The sequence below is a fragment of the Tachyglossus aculeatus genome, chromosome 11 (assembly GCF_015852505.1).
Source record: "Tachyglossus aculeatus isolate mTacAcu1 chromosome 11, mTacAcu1.pri, whole genome shotgun sequence".
NCBI classification, from domain to species: domain Eukaryota; kingdom Metazoa; phylum Chordata; class Mammalia; order Monotremata; family Tachyglossidae; genus Tachyglossus; species Tachyglossus aculeatus.
Window position 1 is genome coordinate 60,804,794 of NC_052076.1, and position 16,596 is coordinate 60,821,389.

Here is a 16,596-nt window from a genome sequence, read left to right on the forward strand (position 1 = left end):
GCACAGAAGGGCTTCTGCTTAAATATGACTATCCAAGAACTTCCGATTGCCTATTCACTGTAGCCTTTAAGCACTTGATGGCCAACCCCTACTCGCAGCCCTCCAGCACTTATGTACATATCAATAATTTATTATAATGTCCCTCTAGACAGTAAGCTCGTTGTGGGAGGGGAACGTGTCTACCAACTCTATTGTACTGTACGTTTCCAAGTCCTTACTACAGTGCTCTGCACAGACTAATCGCTCAATAAATACCACTGGCTGACTGAAGTCGGCCTCCCCCTCTAGATTGTAAGCTCCTTGTGGGAAGGAAACATATCTAGCAACTCCGTTGTGTTGGATTCTGACTAGCACTTCATAAGGTGCTCCGTACACAATAAGCACTCAAATACCAATGAATTTTTTACATTTGTTAAGCGCTTACTATATACCAGGCACTGTACTTAAGGCTGGGATAGATGCAAGGTAATCAGTTTGGATACAATCCCTGTCCCGCATGGGACTCACAGTCTAAACTGGAGGGAGGAGGATTTAATCCCCATTTTACAGATGAGGTAACTGAGGCACAGAGAAATGAAGTGACTTGCCCAAGGTCACACAGCAGACAAGGGGCAGAGCTGGGATTAGAACCCAGGTCCTTCCGACTCCCAAGCCCGTGCTCTATTCAACAGGCCATGCTGCTTCTCTGGTCTATAAAACTTGACTAGTCTCCAGTAAAGATCATAGCAGTCAAGTGGCAGAAGTGAGATTTAAAACCTAAGTTTCTGATTCCTACGCCCAGGCTCTTTCCACTAAGCCACAGAGCTTCCCCATATTAAATAACTGATTAACTATGGCCCTGTGTCATTTTCAGCCCAACCTGTACCTAGCCAGTGTCTCCCCAACCTGCATTTGTCTTGCCTTTCTAAGTAAACTTCCTTTCATTTATCTGACTCTATTGAATTGCATCCTATCCCTGTAGGTCCAATCAAAAAAACAGTATTAATTGAGCACGTATTAAACCCTCGGGAGAATTTAGGTGTAGAAGACACAATCCTGAATCATCCAAACTTACAGAACAACAGGAGAGACAGACAAAAAACAATTTACAGAGGGGAGGAAGTGTTAAAACAGTAAAGTATATCAAGATGTACAAAAGAGAGATTTTCTCACTTTGCCTGTGACTTTGAACTTAGTGTCACCTGCAAATTCAATGTGCAGGTTTTCAGTGTATCATGCACCCCTGTATACACGTGTCTGGGTATCAATAGAGATATTTAAAGGAATTTGTCCTAAGACCGATATCTGTGGAACATCACTTAATACACCCCTATAGATGGAAATAGTGCCGGCGATCGATATAATTGGGGTGAATTCCTGATGCCAGCTATACACTCACCAGCAGTTGTACAAATGAGACTTGAGTTTGCTGACTTGTCAATGATGTTTGAAAGACTGAATCAATCAAAAATCAATAGTATTTACTGAGTACTTACCATGTGCAAAACACTGTACAAAGCACTTGGGAGAGTATGATATAATAGAGTTGGTAGGTGAGTTTCCTGCCCATATGGAGCGGACGGTCTAGAGGGATCAAATGCCTTACTGGTCTAAGCTTATTACATCCTTTCTCCTTGCTTGTTTATATATCTACCATGGATGGAAATTAAACCTTAGACTTGGGATGTTTTCTACTACTATAGCCTCTTTGAGTGGTTGTAAACTGATTGTTTGCTATTTTGTTGCAGTATCTTTCTGGATATCAATGTTGTGTTCTAATGATTAGGGTCATTCTTGTTCCTTACTTTTAAGAGAAGGGCTCAGCACCTTCCCGTTTCCAAGCCTGGAGATTCCTGACTTCCTTGTAAAGTTTCAAAATTTTAAAAAATTGCTTGGCAATATGGGTTGGTGAATTCCTAGAGATGCATATCCTCGGGTCCATTATTTTAAATACATCCTGGTTTTTGAAAAATATGCTATTTCTGCTTCTATTTCATTTCAGCTACAGGAAATAGATCTTCAGCCATAAGCTTCCCGTATCTTTTTTGAAAAGCAGATGAACAGTAATTTTCTGAGGAACAACTAGAACTTCAGGGGAACTAAAAGAATACTCTTCAATAAAATCACAAGTAAGAGCAAAGAGATGCAGGATCGTTTTAAAAGTATGTAAGATCAGTAAAATTGAAAAAAAAGTTCTTACTTTATCCAGTCCATGAGCTCCACCGTATCTGGGTCGTAGAATTCTCGCAACTCTGACAGCTCATCCATTATTCCTGGCCAAAACTACAATTACAAGCAAAGCAAAATTCTCACCAGACTTGAAGTTAAGATAAAATGAATGGAACTAAAGGCGGCCATAATTCTCAGGAAATGCAATCACGAGTTAAGTCAATGAGGCTCTCTGGAAGTATAAGTCAAACTTACTTAGAACAGAAGAACAAAACTCATTTCAAGGGGTAGTAACTGATGTTGATACTCTCTCCTCCTTTGGCCAGGCATGTCTAATTTGAGTTATGTCAGAGAAGTTTGTGTTCATACGCTGCAGACATGAGAAATACCACAGCACAGAGTGTGGAATGCAAGTGGGAAGTGAAGGGAAAGGAGGAAATTCATACTACTAACCGGAGAGAAAGGGGTTCACTATTTTATTCACTTCATCATACAAAGTTTCCTACATTCAGAAATTGTCAAAATTTCTGAAGTATTTGAGTTGCACAATATAAACACTGGCTGTTGTCATCACAGTTGCTCTTCAGTACTCTTACAGACAGGGTATTTGAGATCGTCATAGGCACATGCCTCAAAAGAGGCTTTCATTACCTTAATCGGGATTCAGTTTATAATCTCGACTACTATTTTTAGGAGGGATGTATGCACACCTAACCACTAGACTTGCTTACAACCGATTATGAAACAACCTGACAACTGCTAGATAAAATTCAAACAGCCTCAAGGACATAAAGTATAGGCATTCAGTTCATCAACCTAACTCACTGCTAGAGGCTGCATAGAGAATCTGTGCTAGAATGCCCCAAATATAATCAATTAGTAACATCTGTCTTGTTGTGAGACTTTATTGCAGATTACATTTCTTCCACAGCAAGTGATGAATACAATAAGACCTCTCCTGATACCCCCTGCTTAGAAATTAATAATTTCATCAATCATTCACAAGTTTCTGTTACTACCAGTGAAAATCATCGAGGTCTCTTGGGAAAACAAGCCATCTTCATAGCATGCACTATCTAAATTTTCCCGACGGTCTCGCATTTTTCCGAACTATCCTCCTTCGATGGGTAAGGATAGTTGAAGATTGGGTTCCTAAAACAACCTTCTACATCGAAACAACTGTTGAGGTGAGGATCAGCTTGGAGGTTAGATCTCATGACAGTGAAGGATGGCACATGGGGGGCAATAGCTAATGGGCAGTTGAAAAAGGCCTTCTGAAAAATGAGAAGAGGAATGGATAATTTCATCTCTTCTCCCAGGGGAGGCTCTGTTTCATTTCAGGCTAAAGTCACTGAAGACAGAAGATGAAAAACACTTCATTAGGGACTAGTCCACGTTAATGCATATTGGAACCAAATATGTGTAACACACGATCTAGATGGGGAAATACAAGTTGAGCACACTTTAGGCAGAAAGAGATCTGTCTAATGAGGAACACTCTGAGTACAATTCAGAGATTGGTGTTGTTTCAACTGCTCAGTGGGGTTTGCGGTACTGCAATAATGGACCCTGTTTCGTCTCCATTTTTAAAACTAAGCGGTAAAGATTCATAAACGAAGGGAAGGGAGTCAAAAAACAAAAAAGAAAACAGGAATGGAAAACTAAGGGGCGTGTGTGAGACATGGGGAGGAGTGATTAGATTGTTTTCCACAGGTATATGAAGGTTATATGAGGAGGGTGCTATTTAGTTGTTCCCCGAATCAACCAATCATCAATCAATCGTATTTATTGAGCGCTTACTGTGTGCGGAGCACTGTACTAAGCACTTGGGAAGTACAAGTTGGCAACATATAGAGACGGTCCCTACCCAACAGTGGGCTCACAGTCTACAGCCCACAGAGGACCAAACAACAGGAAACGGGATTAATCACAGTCACAGTTCAGTCAGGCACATGAAAGAACTTTCTGCCCCAAAAGGTGTTTAAATACTCAGGCCAGTATCTCGCTCTGAAATATTGGCTAGTTTCAAAATTTCAGCTGCCTGAAGGCTGGGGGCTAGACATAATCATTTGCTAAGGCCCCTTTAAGGTCTGACCCTAAGTGCCAAATATCAATAGCCTGCTCTGAAAACAGCGCATCTGAGGGAAAGGAGAAATTTCAAAAAGAAATTACACTAGCTTTCCCCATGTGGTAGATTCCTACCCTAAACTGTGAACCCTGTGACTACCTAGACTACTCTTCTAGACCGTGAGCCTGCTGTAGGGTAGGGACCGTCTCTATATGTTGCTAACTTGTACTTCCCAAGCGCTTAGTACACTGCTCTGCACACAGTAAGCGCTCAATAAATATGATTGAATGAATGAAAACAAAAGATAAGATTAGAAGCATAAAGGCAGTGACCAGCCACCATGAGTAGAATTTTAAAGCTCACTGTGGGCAGGGATCATGTCTACCAACTCTGTCTGCTCACAGTAAGCACTCCATAAATATCACTGACTGATTAAAGAAGACAGTTGTTCTTATTCTTTTAGGAAATTGGTTGTACTCTAAAGTTCTACCTTAGTGCTGACTGATTTGCAAAATCTTTTAGAGTGGCATGTTGGTGATCTCGAGATTGCTTAGCACTTCTCCCTTTCAAAACGCACAACATAATACACCCAGTCAAAACCATTAATCAGAATTTTACTGTTGAATGGACAAACATTCATGAAGGATACAATCTAATCTTACCTTATAGCAAAGATAGAGCAGTATCAATAATGGCACTGAATATCTCATCACTTTCATCTATAGGAAAGAAAAAGAAGTTACAAATATTTTTGGTGCATTCTTTTTCCTCTATCTTCTAATCAATACTCATCCATCTTACTTTTCGTGGAACAGAAAAACAACGTAATATATCACAAGTTTTTTTGACAGTTCAAACTACTAAAGAAATGAAAGGCTTCTAGGTATTCATAACTTTTACCATGTTGCCACCTAGTGAATCTGTATGAAAAAACAATGGAAAACAATATAGTATCTGCAATCTACACCTTAAACTAAGCCACAGCGCAAACTATCATGGTGGCATTCACTTAAATTTTAACATCAGAACACACTACAGCAATTCTTTCAAAAAGTAAGTCTTTTGACATCACGAAATGAAGAGCCGCACCACCACGAAACGAAGAGCCGCAAAGAGATACAGACCCTCTTAGGTGTGTAGAGATGGACCAACTTCAGAACGAATTCCCAAACTTCACTGCTGCATAATCCAAACGAAGCGAACACACACATATGTGATGTCCAAAGGTATTTCATTCTGTAAGATCAGAAATATAAGTACTGATCGTACAGCAAAACTAGTAATGCTACTGAAAGTTTCAGGAATGGAAAAGTGATCACAGTCCATCTTCTCAAATCACTGTGCGTTGGTAGCACATGGAAATTACAAACCAGCGTAGAATACTGAAGTCAGAGGCCTATTGATTTAGATATGGATTTCCTTTCCAGCATCACTGTGATGGGGAGGGACTTGCTCTGAAATTGTACTTTTAAAGGGAGAAGGCAGAAAGACTGAGACGTCGCGGACATCATACGTTATTAGCAAGAGCCCTGATTGAGGATGGACAAACAAAACAGATATATAAACTTAAATTAATACCTCATTGTACTGAAAGCCAAGCACCCAAACAGAATGGTGTGAATTAAGTTATAGGCAGTTCCAGGCTTCAGTACGATTGTGCACTTTCCAATTTTATCGACGGATCGTTCCACGGAGGAATCACTGGAAATGAGTATACAACATATCAAGATTGAAGGGATTAATAACACATCACTCTGCAAAACTCACATTTTCATATATAAGCGTATCAGCCTCCAGAAACCAAATCAGCGGATATTTGGTTAGGTAATGTAACTTGAAATATAACCGCGGTCTGCAGGATTCTGTCTCTGCTGAGACAGAGAATAAGTTGTTTTAAGTCCAAGTGGGGGGGGACGGGATCGCAACTACCAACGCCGCTGTACTGTACTTTCCCAGGTGCTTAGTACAGTGCTCTGCACAAAGTAAGTGCTCAATAATTATCACTGACTGATTGAGAAAGCTGTAAGTGAGGGATACATTCCACCACTCCTGAGCCCCTTCTCAAGGACGCTAGGAATCACAGTCTGATAGAAGGGCTAGTGATAGAATATGGTGGGGCCTGGGGATGCGGTAGCAAGCGTATAGTCTTAACCGTTCTGCGCTCTGCTGGACTGTCACTCTGCTCTCCTCATGACATCCATCCCTTTAAGGTGCCCAAAAGAAACTAACTGGGGAAATGCAGGGCAGGGAATAGACCACTTCTGTCCAGGCAGTGGTTCTTTTTCTGCCTGCTTCAAAGAGCCATTAAAGGCGTTTGTTTACCACTTTTGCATCTCTGCAAAATGGGTACTTGGACAAGAAAAGAACGGTTCTCACATCTGTTCTCCTTTCCAACTTGATTTTCAAAGGTTTGAGTACATGTTCAAATTAAATTCCCCAAATTGTAAGAATAGTTATTTCAAAATGAGACAAAAAACTGAGAACATGTCAGTTTTTTGCAGTATGTTATAAATCAAACTGATTTTCATAAAAAAACAGCAAAAAGCAAAACACACCCGTATATTCACAAATAATTAGCTCCTTAGTAATCAGCACAAATAATTAGGGGGCAAAGGAAGGGGGAAAAAATAACATTCATTACCACCCGTATATTCACAAATAATTAGCTCCTTAGTAATCAGCACAAATAATTAGGGGGCAAAGGAAGGGGGAAAAAAATAACATTCATTACCAGAAGGGTAATTTCATTTTAACATATACACAACTATACTTGCAAATCAAAAAGAGTCCCTTCATATAAATTACACAGGCACTACACGAGACAGTTATGAAGCAATGTAACATGCTTTTAAACAGCAGCAGTTCTTAAAACAATCTATTCCCAATTATTTAAAAATGTGGTTATTACAGACGATTCTTTAAGAAGTTTTCATTATTCTACAATTATTCTCAGCATTGGAGAGGGTGCATTGCAACCTTACTTCTGCTTATTGATTAATTATACAAAATATATCTTGACCAGCTGGAAATACTGCTTTTCTGCAATCCCCTTACTCAAAGGTCCCATTAACTACAGAAGAAAACGTTTAAAATACAGTCTTTCAGTGGTCTTGCTCACTGGCTTAACACTTCCTATTTTGTAAAGATAATAAAATAATGGTTTATTTAAAGTGTACTATCAAATATTAATGTGTATAATGTAGATTTACAGCCAGCTCTTATTTTCCACTCCAACTACCAACGAATTAAAACCCTCAGATATCCCAGAGCTTTATTTTAGTCACAAGTCTCAACCTTTATCCTCTGCAAAAATGATTAGACCTAGTAACAAAAAGTAAAATTTATTATGGCTTGGGATTTACAGTTCTTTCCCTGCCCCTGATCAATGTTCAAAAATGCAGGAAACCAGAAAAATGCTAGGTAACTGGAAGCATTTGGTAAAAGTAGAAGGAAAGCAGGCAGTCCCTCCTGGTATTTGAAAATTGACAGTAATCTACTTCCAAGATAGATCATTTTTTGAAAACAGGTTAGTCTTATAGCCCAGTATTCTACTTGCACATCCAGGAAAACACTTCTACTTTTATCTCAGAATGCTTTCTAACACATGCACACAAATAGGAAATATTATATTTTTAAGAAATATGGTATACCTGAGATTCTGAAAAGCAACAACTGCAGTTGCTATCATCATAATGGAGAGGACAAAAAGGTAAGCATAAAAAAGTAGAGTATCTGACAGTCTTTCGAAGGTATTTAATGGCAGCAGCCCAAAAGCTTCTTCACACAGGTACAGATTCGCATCGAAATCTCTGGAGAAAAAATGTAAAGTGATGAGATTCAAAGCAGGTTGTTTTTACGTTAAGCATATTGTAGCTTTCCTCAGAATTGGTAGCCAGTCATCAAAAGCACTGAATTTGGGTTGAAGATTTTAAATGTCTTTCTCAATTCATCAATCGATGATAATTACTGAGCGCTTCCTGGGTGTGGAGCGTTGCATTAAGCACTTAGAGAATACAATAAAGTTATTAGACATGATCCCTGCCCTCAAAGAACTTTTTAATATAATAAAAATATTTATCATTTTTTAAATCACGCCTGGGTACATAGTTTTATTCCTACCTTGTTGCTCCAAATCCAAATTTTGCCTTGAGGAACTTAAATATGTGTTCATCTGATTGAAGATTAAGAATTTTCTATTGAGGAAAAACAAACATTGTTATTAGCATGTGAGGAACGGTTTCTTACTATTTCCATGCGGCAACAGGCATTTAGTGAATAATGACTTCTCTCAATCGGAACTCAGGAATCAGAGATAAGATTCTTCTCACTTCAGTGGTGAACTATCAAGTGACTGCCGTCCAATTTGGTACAGAATTACCATAAGAGTGCAAACTTAAGCTTCCAAAAAACTGGTACACAGAGCCAAATATTTTATCTAGGCTGACAGGACTAATTGTAGGTCCCGTGAATTATACCAGAGTCAGTCAATCACAATTACTGAGTGCTTACTGTGTGCAAAGTACTGCACTAAGCACTTGGGAAGCAGCATGGTTTTGTCGATACAGCAGGGACCTGAAAGCCAGAAGGTAATAATGATAATAATTATGGTATTTGTTAAGTGCTTACTATGTGCCAAGCACTGTTCTAAGCGCTGGGGTAGATGCAAGCTAGTCAGGTTGTCCCATATGGGGCTCACAGTCTTAATCCCCATTTTACAGATGATGTATCGCGGCCCGGAGAAGTGGACTTACCCAAGGTCATACAGCAGAAACGTGGTGGGGCCGGGATTAGAACCCATGACCTCCTGATCCCAGGCCCACACTCTATCCACTATGCCATGCTGCTTCTCTAATGGGTTCTAATCCCGGCTCCAACACTTGGCTGTTGTGTGACCTTGGGCATGTCATTTAGCTTCTTTATGCCTCAGTTACCTCATCTGTAACAATGGGGATTAAAAGTGTGAGTCCAATGTAAGACAGAGACTGTGTCAATCAATCTATCGTATTTATTGAGCACTTACTGTGTGCAGAGCACTGTACTAAGCGCTTGGGAAGTACAAGTTGGCAACATATAGAGACAGTCCCTACCCAACAGTGGGCTCACAGTCTAAAAGTCCAATTTGATTAACTTGACTCTAGCCCAGCGCTTAAAACAGTGTTTGGCACACAGCAGGCACTTAACAAGTACCATAATTATTATCATTACATCACAACAATATTACATAGTCCCTGCCCACAAGGGTACACAGACACACTCAGGCACTGCACAGATACTAAATATTGCCTGCACATGGGTAGTTCAACACACTCACGAATGAAATCTGTCGGTAATGTCATCCTTGAACCAAGGGGACAATGATCAGTACACACTAGGAACTGCATATGCAAAAGACCCAACAGTACTGCTTTCTTATCTTCTCTAAATATTGAGTAGTAAGGTGTTTTTTGGTGTGGTTACCAGTTCTGACTTGAGCTACTTCTACAACTAATTATACTAAAATGAATGCACCAAATGATAACAAACGAAGGGACAAGTCTTTAAAAAGCTGAAACTAAAATTTGCCCCAAAGCTTATTGAACACTGTGATATGAGATCCAAAGAAAGTTCGATAAAGGCCAGTTATTTTAAGGGAAGCAATCTAGTTATAAAGTCACTGAAACAGAAGAGTAGTTTTCCTTCCTTACCTTAATAAAATTATTGACAAAGAGTGTCAAACTTAATACCAGAAGCAAGTGGAGCAAAAGTTTTCCAAGTCGATCCCAAAAACTGCCTGTTTTCAGATTTTTCTAGAAATTAAAAGGATGAAATTTTAATTATTTACATCAAATATTTGCTTTAGAAACATCAAAAATGTGATATTGTCTTTTTGTAACTTTCCTGTGCAGTACATATAAGATGAATGGAAGAATATTTATAATTTGTACTGGGAATACATGGCTTTTTCATACCATGTTTCAAGCAATTCTACTGGCTCGAGCACTGAAGCACCAGGAAAAATAAAACTACGATATGACTTGAAAATTATACACTTTGGTACATTAAAGAATTTCATTCTAGATCTTCAAAGGAACTTATCTTTCAAAGTTAAAAACGCTGTATATGAGCAAATACACCAAAACTGAAAGAATAGGAAATTTAAGATATTATCAGCAGCTATGCCATACCCAAAGCTGAAACTATCATAATCTTTAATAAGTAATCAGTTGAAAGAATGGTAATTTACTCTGAATTTTACTGACAGTTTATCAATAGTGGCTGCTACTAAGAAATTCTAATGAGAATTTTTCTTAGGAAAAAATAAAAAAAGTAAAGAAATGAAAATCTCTCTTAAAGATTTAATTTTATACAGTATATGACAAAAGAAGTTTGACCAGAACACACACAGGACACATTTCCACTTGATTTAGTCCCAGATCAAGATTTGTACACAGCAGACGTTAAAAATATACAATGACCAGGAATCTCACTGCATGTGAGAAATGGGGAATATGGCAAAAATATTCTTTTTTTTAAAAAAGAGTCACAATCTGGATAGCAGGTTAGAGTGATAGCATATTAAAATTTAACTGTTTTTTTCCCACTCATACATAAACAAAACACATTTATGTAACAAAATGCAAAGTAAAACTTGGGAAATAAGGACAAACAATTACAATAAAATGAAATACATTTAAAAGCTACCAGGCATTCATCGAACAATGATGTGTATTGAGTGTTGTGTGGCAGAGTACTGTACTAAGCGCTTGGCAAAGTACAATACTACAGAATTGGTAGAATTTATGAACCTGTGAGAATGGGGCCCACCAGTATTACTATAAAAAGGTAGTTTTTTTCTATAATAAACCCTGCATTTACAAACCCCCCAGTAATTTCAATATTAGTCACCCAGTTGCACTTGATATACTGCTTAGATTTATCTGTGAGAATTTGTCTCTATGGTCTATGTTTTTCTTTCATATGCCATGCAAAAGCCAGGAAAGTTTTCAGACAATGTTTATACTTAGAATAAAAAAAAAACAAAGCGACTCCCCCCCCCCGCCCCCCCCCCCCAAAAAAAAGCCCTCATACCTGAAACTTTTTTGCTATCAGCACGGAAAGATTAAAACTTATTAGCAATGACCCGAGAATCATGGCATTAAAAAATTGAAATATGCACACCAGGAGTAAACCAGCCACTTGTATAATGTAAAGCCATGTAACCTGAAACAAAAGGAAGTCAGATAAGTCTCAAAGTCAAATCATCAACAAATAATTACAATCTACCAGGTGTACATACTATAATAGACATTGGGAAGGAAGTAATAGCAAAGTCTTCCTGTCCTAGGAGAGGTAACAGTCTAAAGATAGCAGGGAGAGATTAATGAATAATTACTTTGAAGTAGTAACAGACTTTAAATAACAGCTGCAAAAAAAAAGTGAAAAGGACAGTAACGGTCAGTGGCATCAATGAAGTTTGGTTAAGAATTAGCAAATTCAGATGATGGTAACCAATAGAACAAAGACCTGTCCATGTACTCATAATATAAAAACATAACATAGAGAAGCAGCGTGGCTCAGTGAAAGGAGCCCGGGCTTTGGAGTCAGAGGTCATGGGTTCAAATCCTGGCTCCACCACTTGTCAGCTGTGTGACTTTGGGCAAGTCAGTTCACTTCTCTGTGCCTCAGTTACCTCACCTGTAAAATAGGGATTAATACTGTGAGCCCCCCGTGGGACATCCTGATTACCTTGTAACCTCCCCAGTGCTTAGAACAGTGCTTTGCACATAGTAAGCGCTTAATAAATGCCATCATTATTATTATTATACTATTATAACTTGATTCCTGAAAAACTGAGGCTAGGAATTTCCCCACTTAGCTTCTGTTTTCTTTCCAAATTAAACCCTTTCACAGTCATAGCAGCTTTTTCCTTTTTTTCTTAACATGTCACTCAGTAACTCAATGGTATTGCTCATTGTGTGCACAGCACTGTACTAAGTGCTTGAGAGCATACAACAGAATTAGTAGAAATGATCTCTGCCCACATTGAGCTTACAGTCTACAGGGGCAGACACATTAAAATATATTATGGAGAGGGGAAATAGAGTATAAGGATAATTACATAAGTATTAGGGGCTAGGGAAAGTGTCAAAACAGTTAAGGAGTATGTAGTCGAGTTCACAGTAAAATTGGGGGAAACTGTAAAATGGGGATTCAGTGCCTGTTCTACCACCTAGACTATGAGCCCTGTGTGGGACACAGATGGTGTCTGATGTGATTTAACATGTCGCTTCCCAGCACTTAGAACAGTGCTCAACCAATAGTAAGTGCTTAACAACTCCTATAATTATTATTCCAATTATTAGATAGATCAGGGAGGTAACGTATTCATTCATCTGTACTGATTGAGCACTTTCTGTGTGCAAAGCTCCGTACTAGGTGCTTGGGAGAGTACAATATAGACACATCCCTGCCTGCAACGAGCTCACAGTCTACAGGAGTAGACAGACATTAATATAAACAGATAGATAGATAAATAAATTAAAGATATACATAGATATAGGCATATGTGCTGTGGAGAGAGAGATCTGATTGAGTGCCTTAAAGCTCATAGTAAGGGGTTTATGTCTGATGCAGAGGTGGATGGGCCACCATTGGAGGTTTTTGAGGAGTAGGGAAGCTATGGATTGAATGCTTTTCCAGAAAAATAATCCAAGCCACAGAGTCAAGTATCAACTGGAAAGACAAAGGCAACTCCCAGCACATATGTCAGAGGGTCGGCACAAGTCATTCTGCCTGGCATCATGTCGGCATCTGGATTCAACTGGGGCACGGATACTAATGTGCTACTTCCACAGCTACTCTGAGTCCACAACTGCTGTCATCGTTTCGGACTTGGAAGGTCACTCCTGAGGCTGGGGTGGTTTCAGAGTCCTCCACTCCTAGCTTTTCCTGGTTCTTCCGGGAACAGTAAAAGGACAGGAAATAAGAGGACAGGGACTGGGTTTCAGGAGCCACGGCTCCACCTGAAAGCCAAGCAGAAGACCAGTCCTCGCTTTCTCAGGGGACTGGCTCACTGGTTCCTCACACGTCCCTAGACCCTTTCCTTCTCGTAGTAATTCCAATGCGGTTAAAGAGAAGAAACCAGGGTCTTTGTTCTCTAGCGAAGTAGCGTGGCTCAGTGGAAAGAGCCCAGGCTTGGGAGTCAGAGGTTGTGGGTTCTAATCCCAGCTCTGCCACTTGTTGGCTGTGTGACTTTGGGCAAGTCAGAATTTCTCTGTGCCTCACTTCTCTCATCTGTAAAATGGGGATGAAGACTGTGAGCCCCACGTGGGACAACCTTGATTACCTTGTATCCCCCTCAGTGCTTAGAACACTGCTGGGCACATAGTAAGCACTTAACAAATACCAACATAATTATTATTATTATTATTATCCCCTAGCCTACACTGCTAGTAATCAGTAAGTATTTAGGGAAGGTGACAGAACTTCCTGATACTGAAATACTGGCAGCTTCCTAGTTATTGATCTATAGCACTGTAAATTCGAAAGCGAAAGGATCATTCGGAAAATATTTCAGCTTATTCTGAATTTGCAGGCTTCTAATCTTTAAAAGAAAAATCTATTTAGATGCTTTTTTGTTTGTTGACACTGGAGAATAGTAAAGTCTCCTTTTTTTCTTTCTTACCAATGTTTTGTGTTTTTATTTCAGTGACTCGGTGATACTGCTGTTCTATGGTAAACTTAAATGTCTCCAGGGTAAAACTTGTCTTTCTTGTTGCTGCAACAGCAATCTGGCCCGTTCTGTTCTTTTTTCCCCTCCATGTATGGTGCAGTGCCTGTAGCTGTCTTTTATATCAGGCACTAACGTTGTCAAGACAACATTCATACAGTCCCAAAATTAGCCAAACAGATATTGTGGCTTGACAGTTTATCTGACACATTCATCATTACGACAGGCACTTATAAAATTTTGCTTTCAGTCCTTTGCATGCTTTAACTACTGTCCTGTCCATTTTCCTAACCTCTAATAAGGGATTTTCCTAGCTATTTTATATAAACACACAGGTTCTTGCAATATATATACTTTCCTATTCACACAAAATTAGAGATTAGGCCTACATTTTCTATTTCCTGGAAAATATTACAGCTCAGAAAGCCAACCAAATGGTCACGTATGAAAACAGAAAAAAACAAATGACACTTCGTTATTACTTTCATTCCTCCGTATTTGTAAATTCTAGGATGTAATTGTTAAAATAGATCACTGGCCTGAGAATTTAGCACTCGAATACAAATTGTGTACTGTGAATAATAAGAAAAATATCTACATATTTTAGAAAAAGCATTTTATGGTCAAAATACTGAAAAATTATAATCGACAAACCTGAGAAAGGCAAGTTAAAAAAAAAAATAATGTCCTGGGGCATTTGTATGGGAGAGAGCTGAGGGTGGAGACTCAATTTTACTGCGCAGAAGGAGGCAATGGTAAAACACTTCTGTATTTTTACCAAGAAAACTCTATGGATACACTACCTTTTTAATTGCAGGTGGAAGTGGGGCGTTCTGGGAGAAATGTGTCTAGTGTCGCTATGGGTCAGAGATGACGACACCATAAGACAATGACAATAAACCTACATGATATTTTAGAGAAACTAAAGCCTGCTTCATTTTTATTCTACAGTTATTCTTGATGGTTCCCACTGTTCCCAGTATAACAAACAATTACCCAAGAGTTAAAAAAAATATTGAGTTTTCATGTCACAAAATTCTCATCTAAAATATGTAGTGATTGCATCTATATTTTAGCTCCACTTCATTCGATTTGTATTATTATGTGTATAGGTACATCCTATGGTGAGAAATTATACCCCCTTGTCTGCAAATGTATCCGAACTTCTATGGAAACTCCTACATATATTTTATATCGGCAGAACTCATATTTACCTCCCACAGAGTTAATATATTTCCTTCTATTCATTTTGAACCTATCACCTTCACCTACCAATGGGAATAACTTCTCTGGTTATTAACTTATTAGAAACAATTTTTAAAAGTAATTAAAATTCCTTCTGACATTGGGTTTTTTTTACATGCCTCTTCCACCAATATCTTTAAACTAGTTTCTTGTTTCAATAAATTCCAGTAATTTGTACCAAAGTAAAAACATTCTAAACACCAAAGCGAATATAAAAATTAAATCTGTACTGGATTTCAGTAAAAATTTGTGTCTGAAAAATCTAATTCAATCACCCAAGCAGTTGTTTTCTTTAATCTGAGCGACTATAGCCTACAGATTGGGATTTGGCCTATTTTATCATTATAAAATAGATTTGAAAGATTTGAAGGATTTGAAAGATTTCTTTTTTTAACCTGACAGACCTAGATGCCCTCATGAGCAAAGTATTGTTTAAAAAATAAGTACTGAAACTCCAAAACAGCAGCCCTACGGCAGTTTACAACTAAGAAAAGTATAGGCAGAAACATGTAGAAAAAGACGTTTTCTTTTCAAATGTATGGAGAAAACAAAAGCAAGAACAATAAAGGCTTACAGCCCGGCTCCCTCACATCAGCTGTGTGGCTCTGGACAAGTCACTTAACTTCTCTGTGACTCAGTTCCTTCATCTGTAAAATGGGGATTAAGACTGTGAGCCCCACGTGGGACAACCTGATTAGCCCGTATCTACCCTAGTGCTTAGTACAGTGCTTGGCACATAGTAAGCTTAACAAATACCAACATTATTATTATTATTACCCTGCCAGAAGGATGTTTCCCAATGTCCTAAATGCGATTTAACCAAAACTTTTTTTATGGCATTTGTTATGTGCTTACTATGTGTCAACCACTGTTTCAAGTGCTGGGGTACATACACGTTAATTAGGTCAGACACAGTCCCATTCCTGCATGGGGCTCACAGTTTATGTAGGAGGGAGAACAGGTAGCCTCATTTTACAGTTGAGGAAACAGAGGCAGAGAGAAGTTAAGTGACTTGCCCAAGGTCACACAGCAAACAACAGACAGAGCCAGAATTAGAACCCAGGCCCTTCTGACTCCGAGGCCCATGCTCTTTCCAGTAGGCCACGCTGCTTCTAAACATTTAATGAAACATATGCTATGGCTGAATTGAGTGTAGTGGCACGACATTCAATTCTTCTCTGGTTCTGTTATTTAGTTTATTGCATAACTCTGGGCAACTCAGTCAATCAATATTTACTGAGCACCTACTGTGTGCCGAGCACTATATTAAGCATTTAGAAGAGTACAACAGTATTACAAGACATGCTTTCTGCTGTCAAGGATCTCACGGCCTAGTGGGGGAGACTCATTTAACTTTTTTGGCCTCCATTTCTCAGTTAAAAAGTACCTATATTTTCACAAAGAGTCACGATCAATCAATTGTATT

General features: G+C 38.8%; 1 protein-coding gene across 1 annotated transcript in view; it reads right to left on the bottom strand.

Moving 5' to 3' along the window:
- DPY19L3 (dpy-19 like C-mannosyltransferase 3) overlaps positions 1-16,596 on the bottom strand; it is an 82,958-nt gene that overhangs the window by 24,535 nt on the left and 41,827 nt on the right. Inside the window, exons 9-16 of the mRNA XM_038753347.1 lie at positions 11,285-11,416; positions 9,901-10,002; positions 8,336-8,409; positions 7,867-8,025; positions 5,795-5,917; positions 5,341-5,452; positions 4,879-4,935; positions 2,180-2,262 (exon numbers count right to left, since the gene is read on the bottom strand). Coding sequence (XP_038609275.1) covers positions 2,180-2,262; positions 4,879-4,935; positions 5,341-5,452; positions 5,795-5,917; positions 7,867-8,025; positions 8,336-8,409; positions 9,901-10,002; positions 11,285-11,416 — 842 coding nt within the window. The remainder of the gene's footprint in view (positions 1-2,179; positions 2,263-4,878; positions 4,936-5,340; positions 5,453-5,794; positions 5,918-7,866; positions 8,026-8,335; positions 8,410-9,900; positions 10,003-11,284; positions 11,417-16,596) is intronic.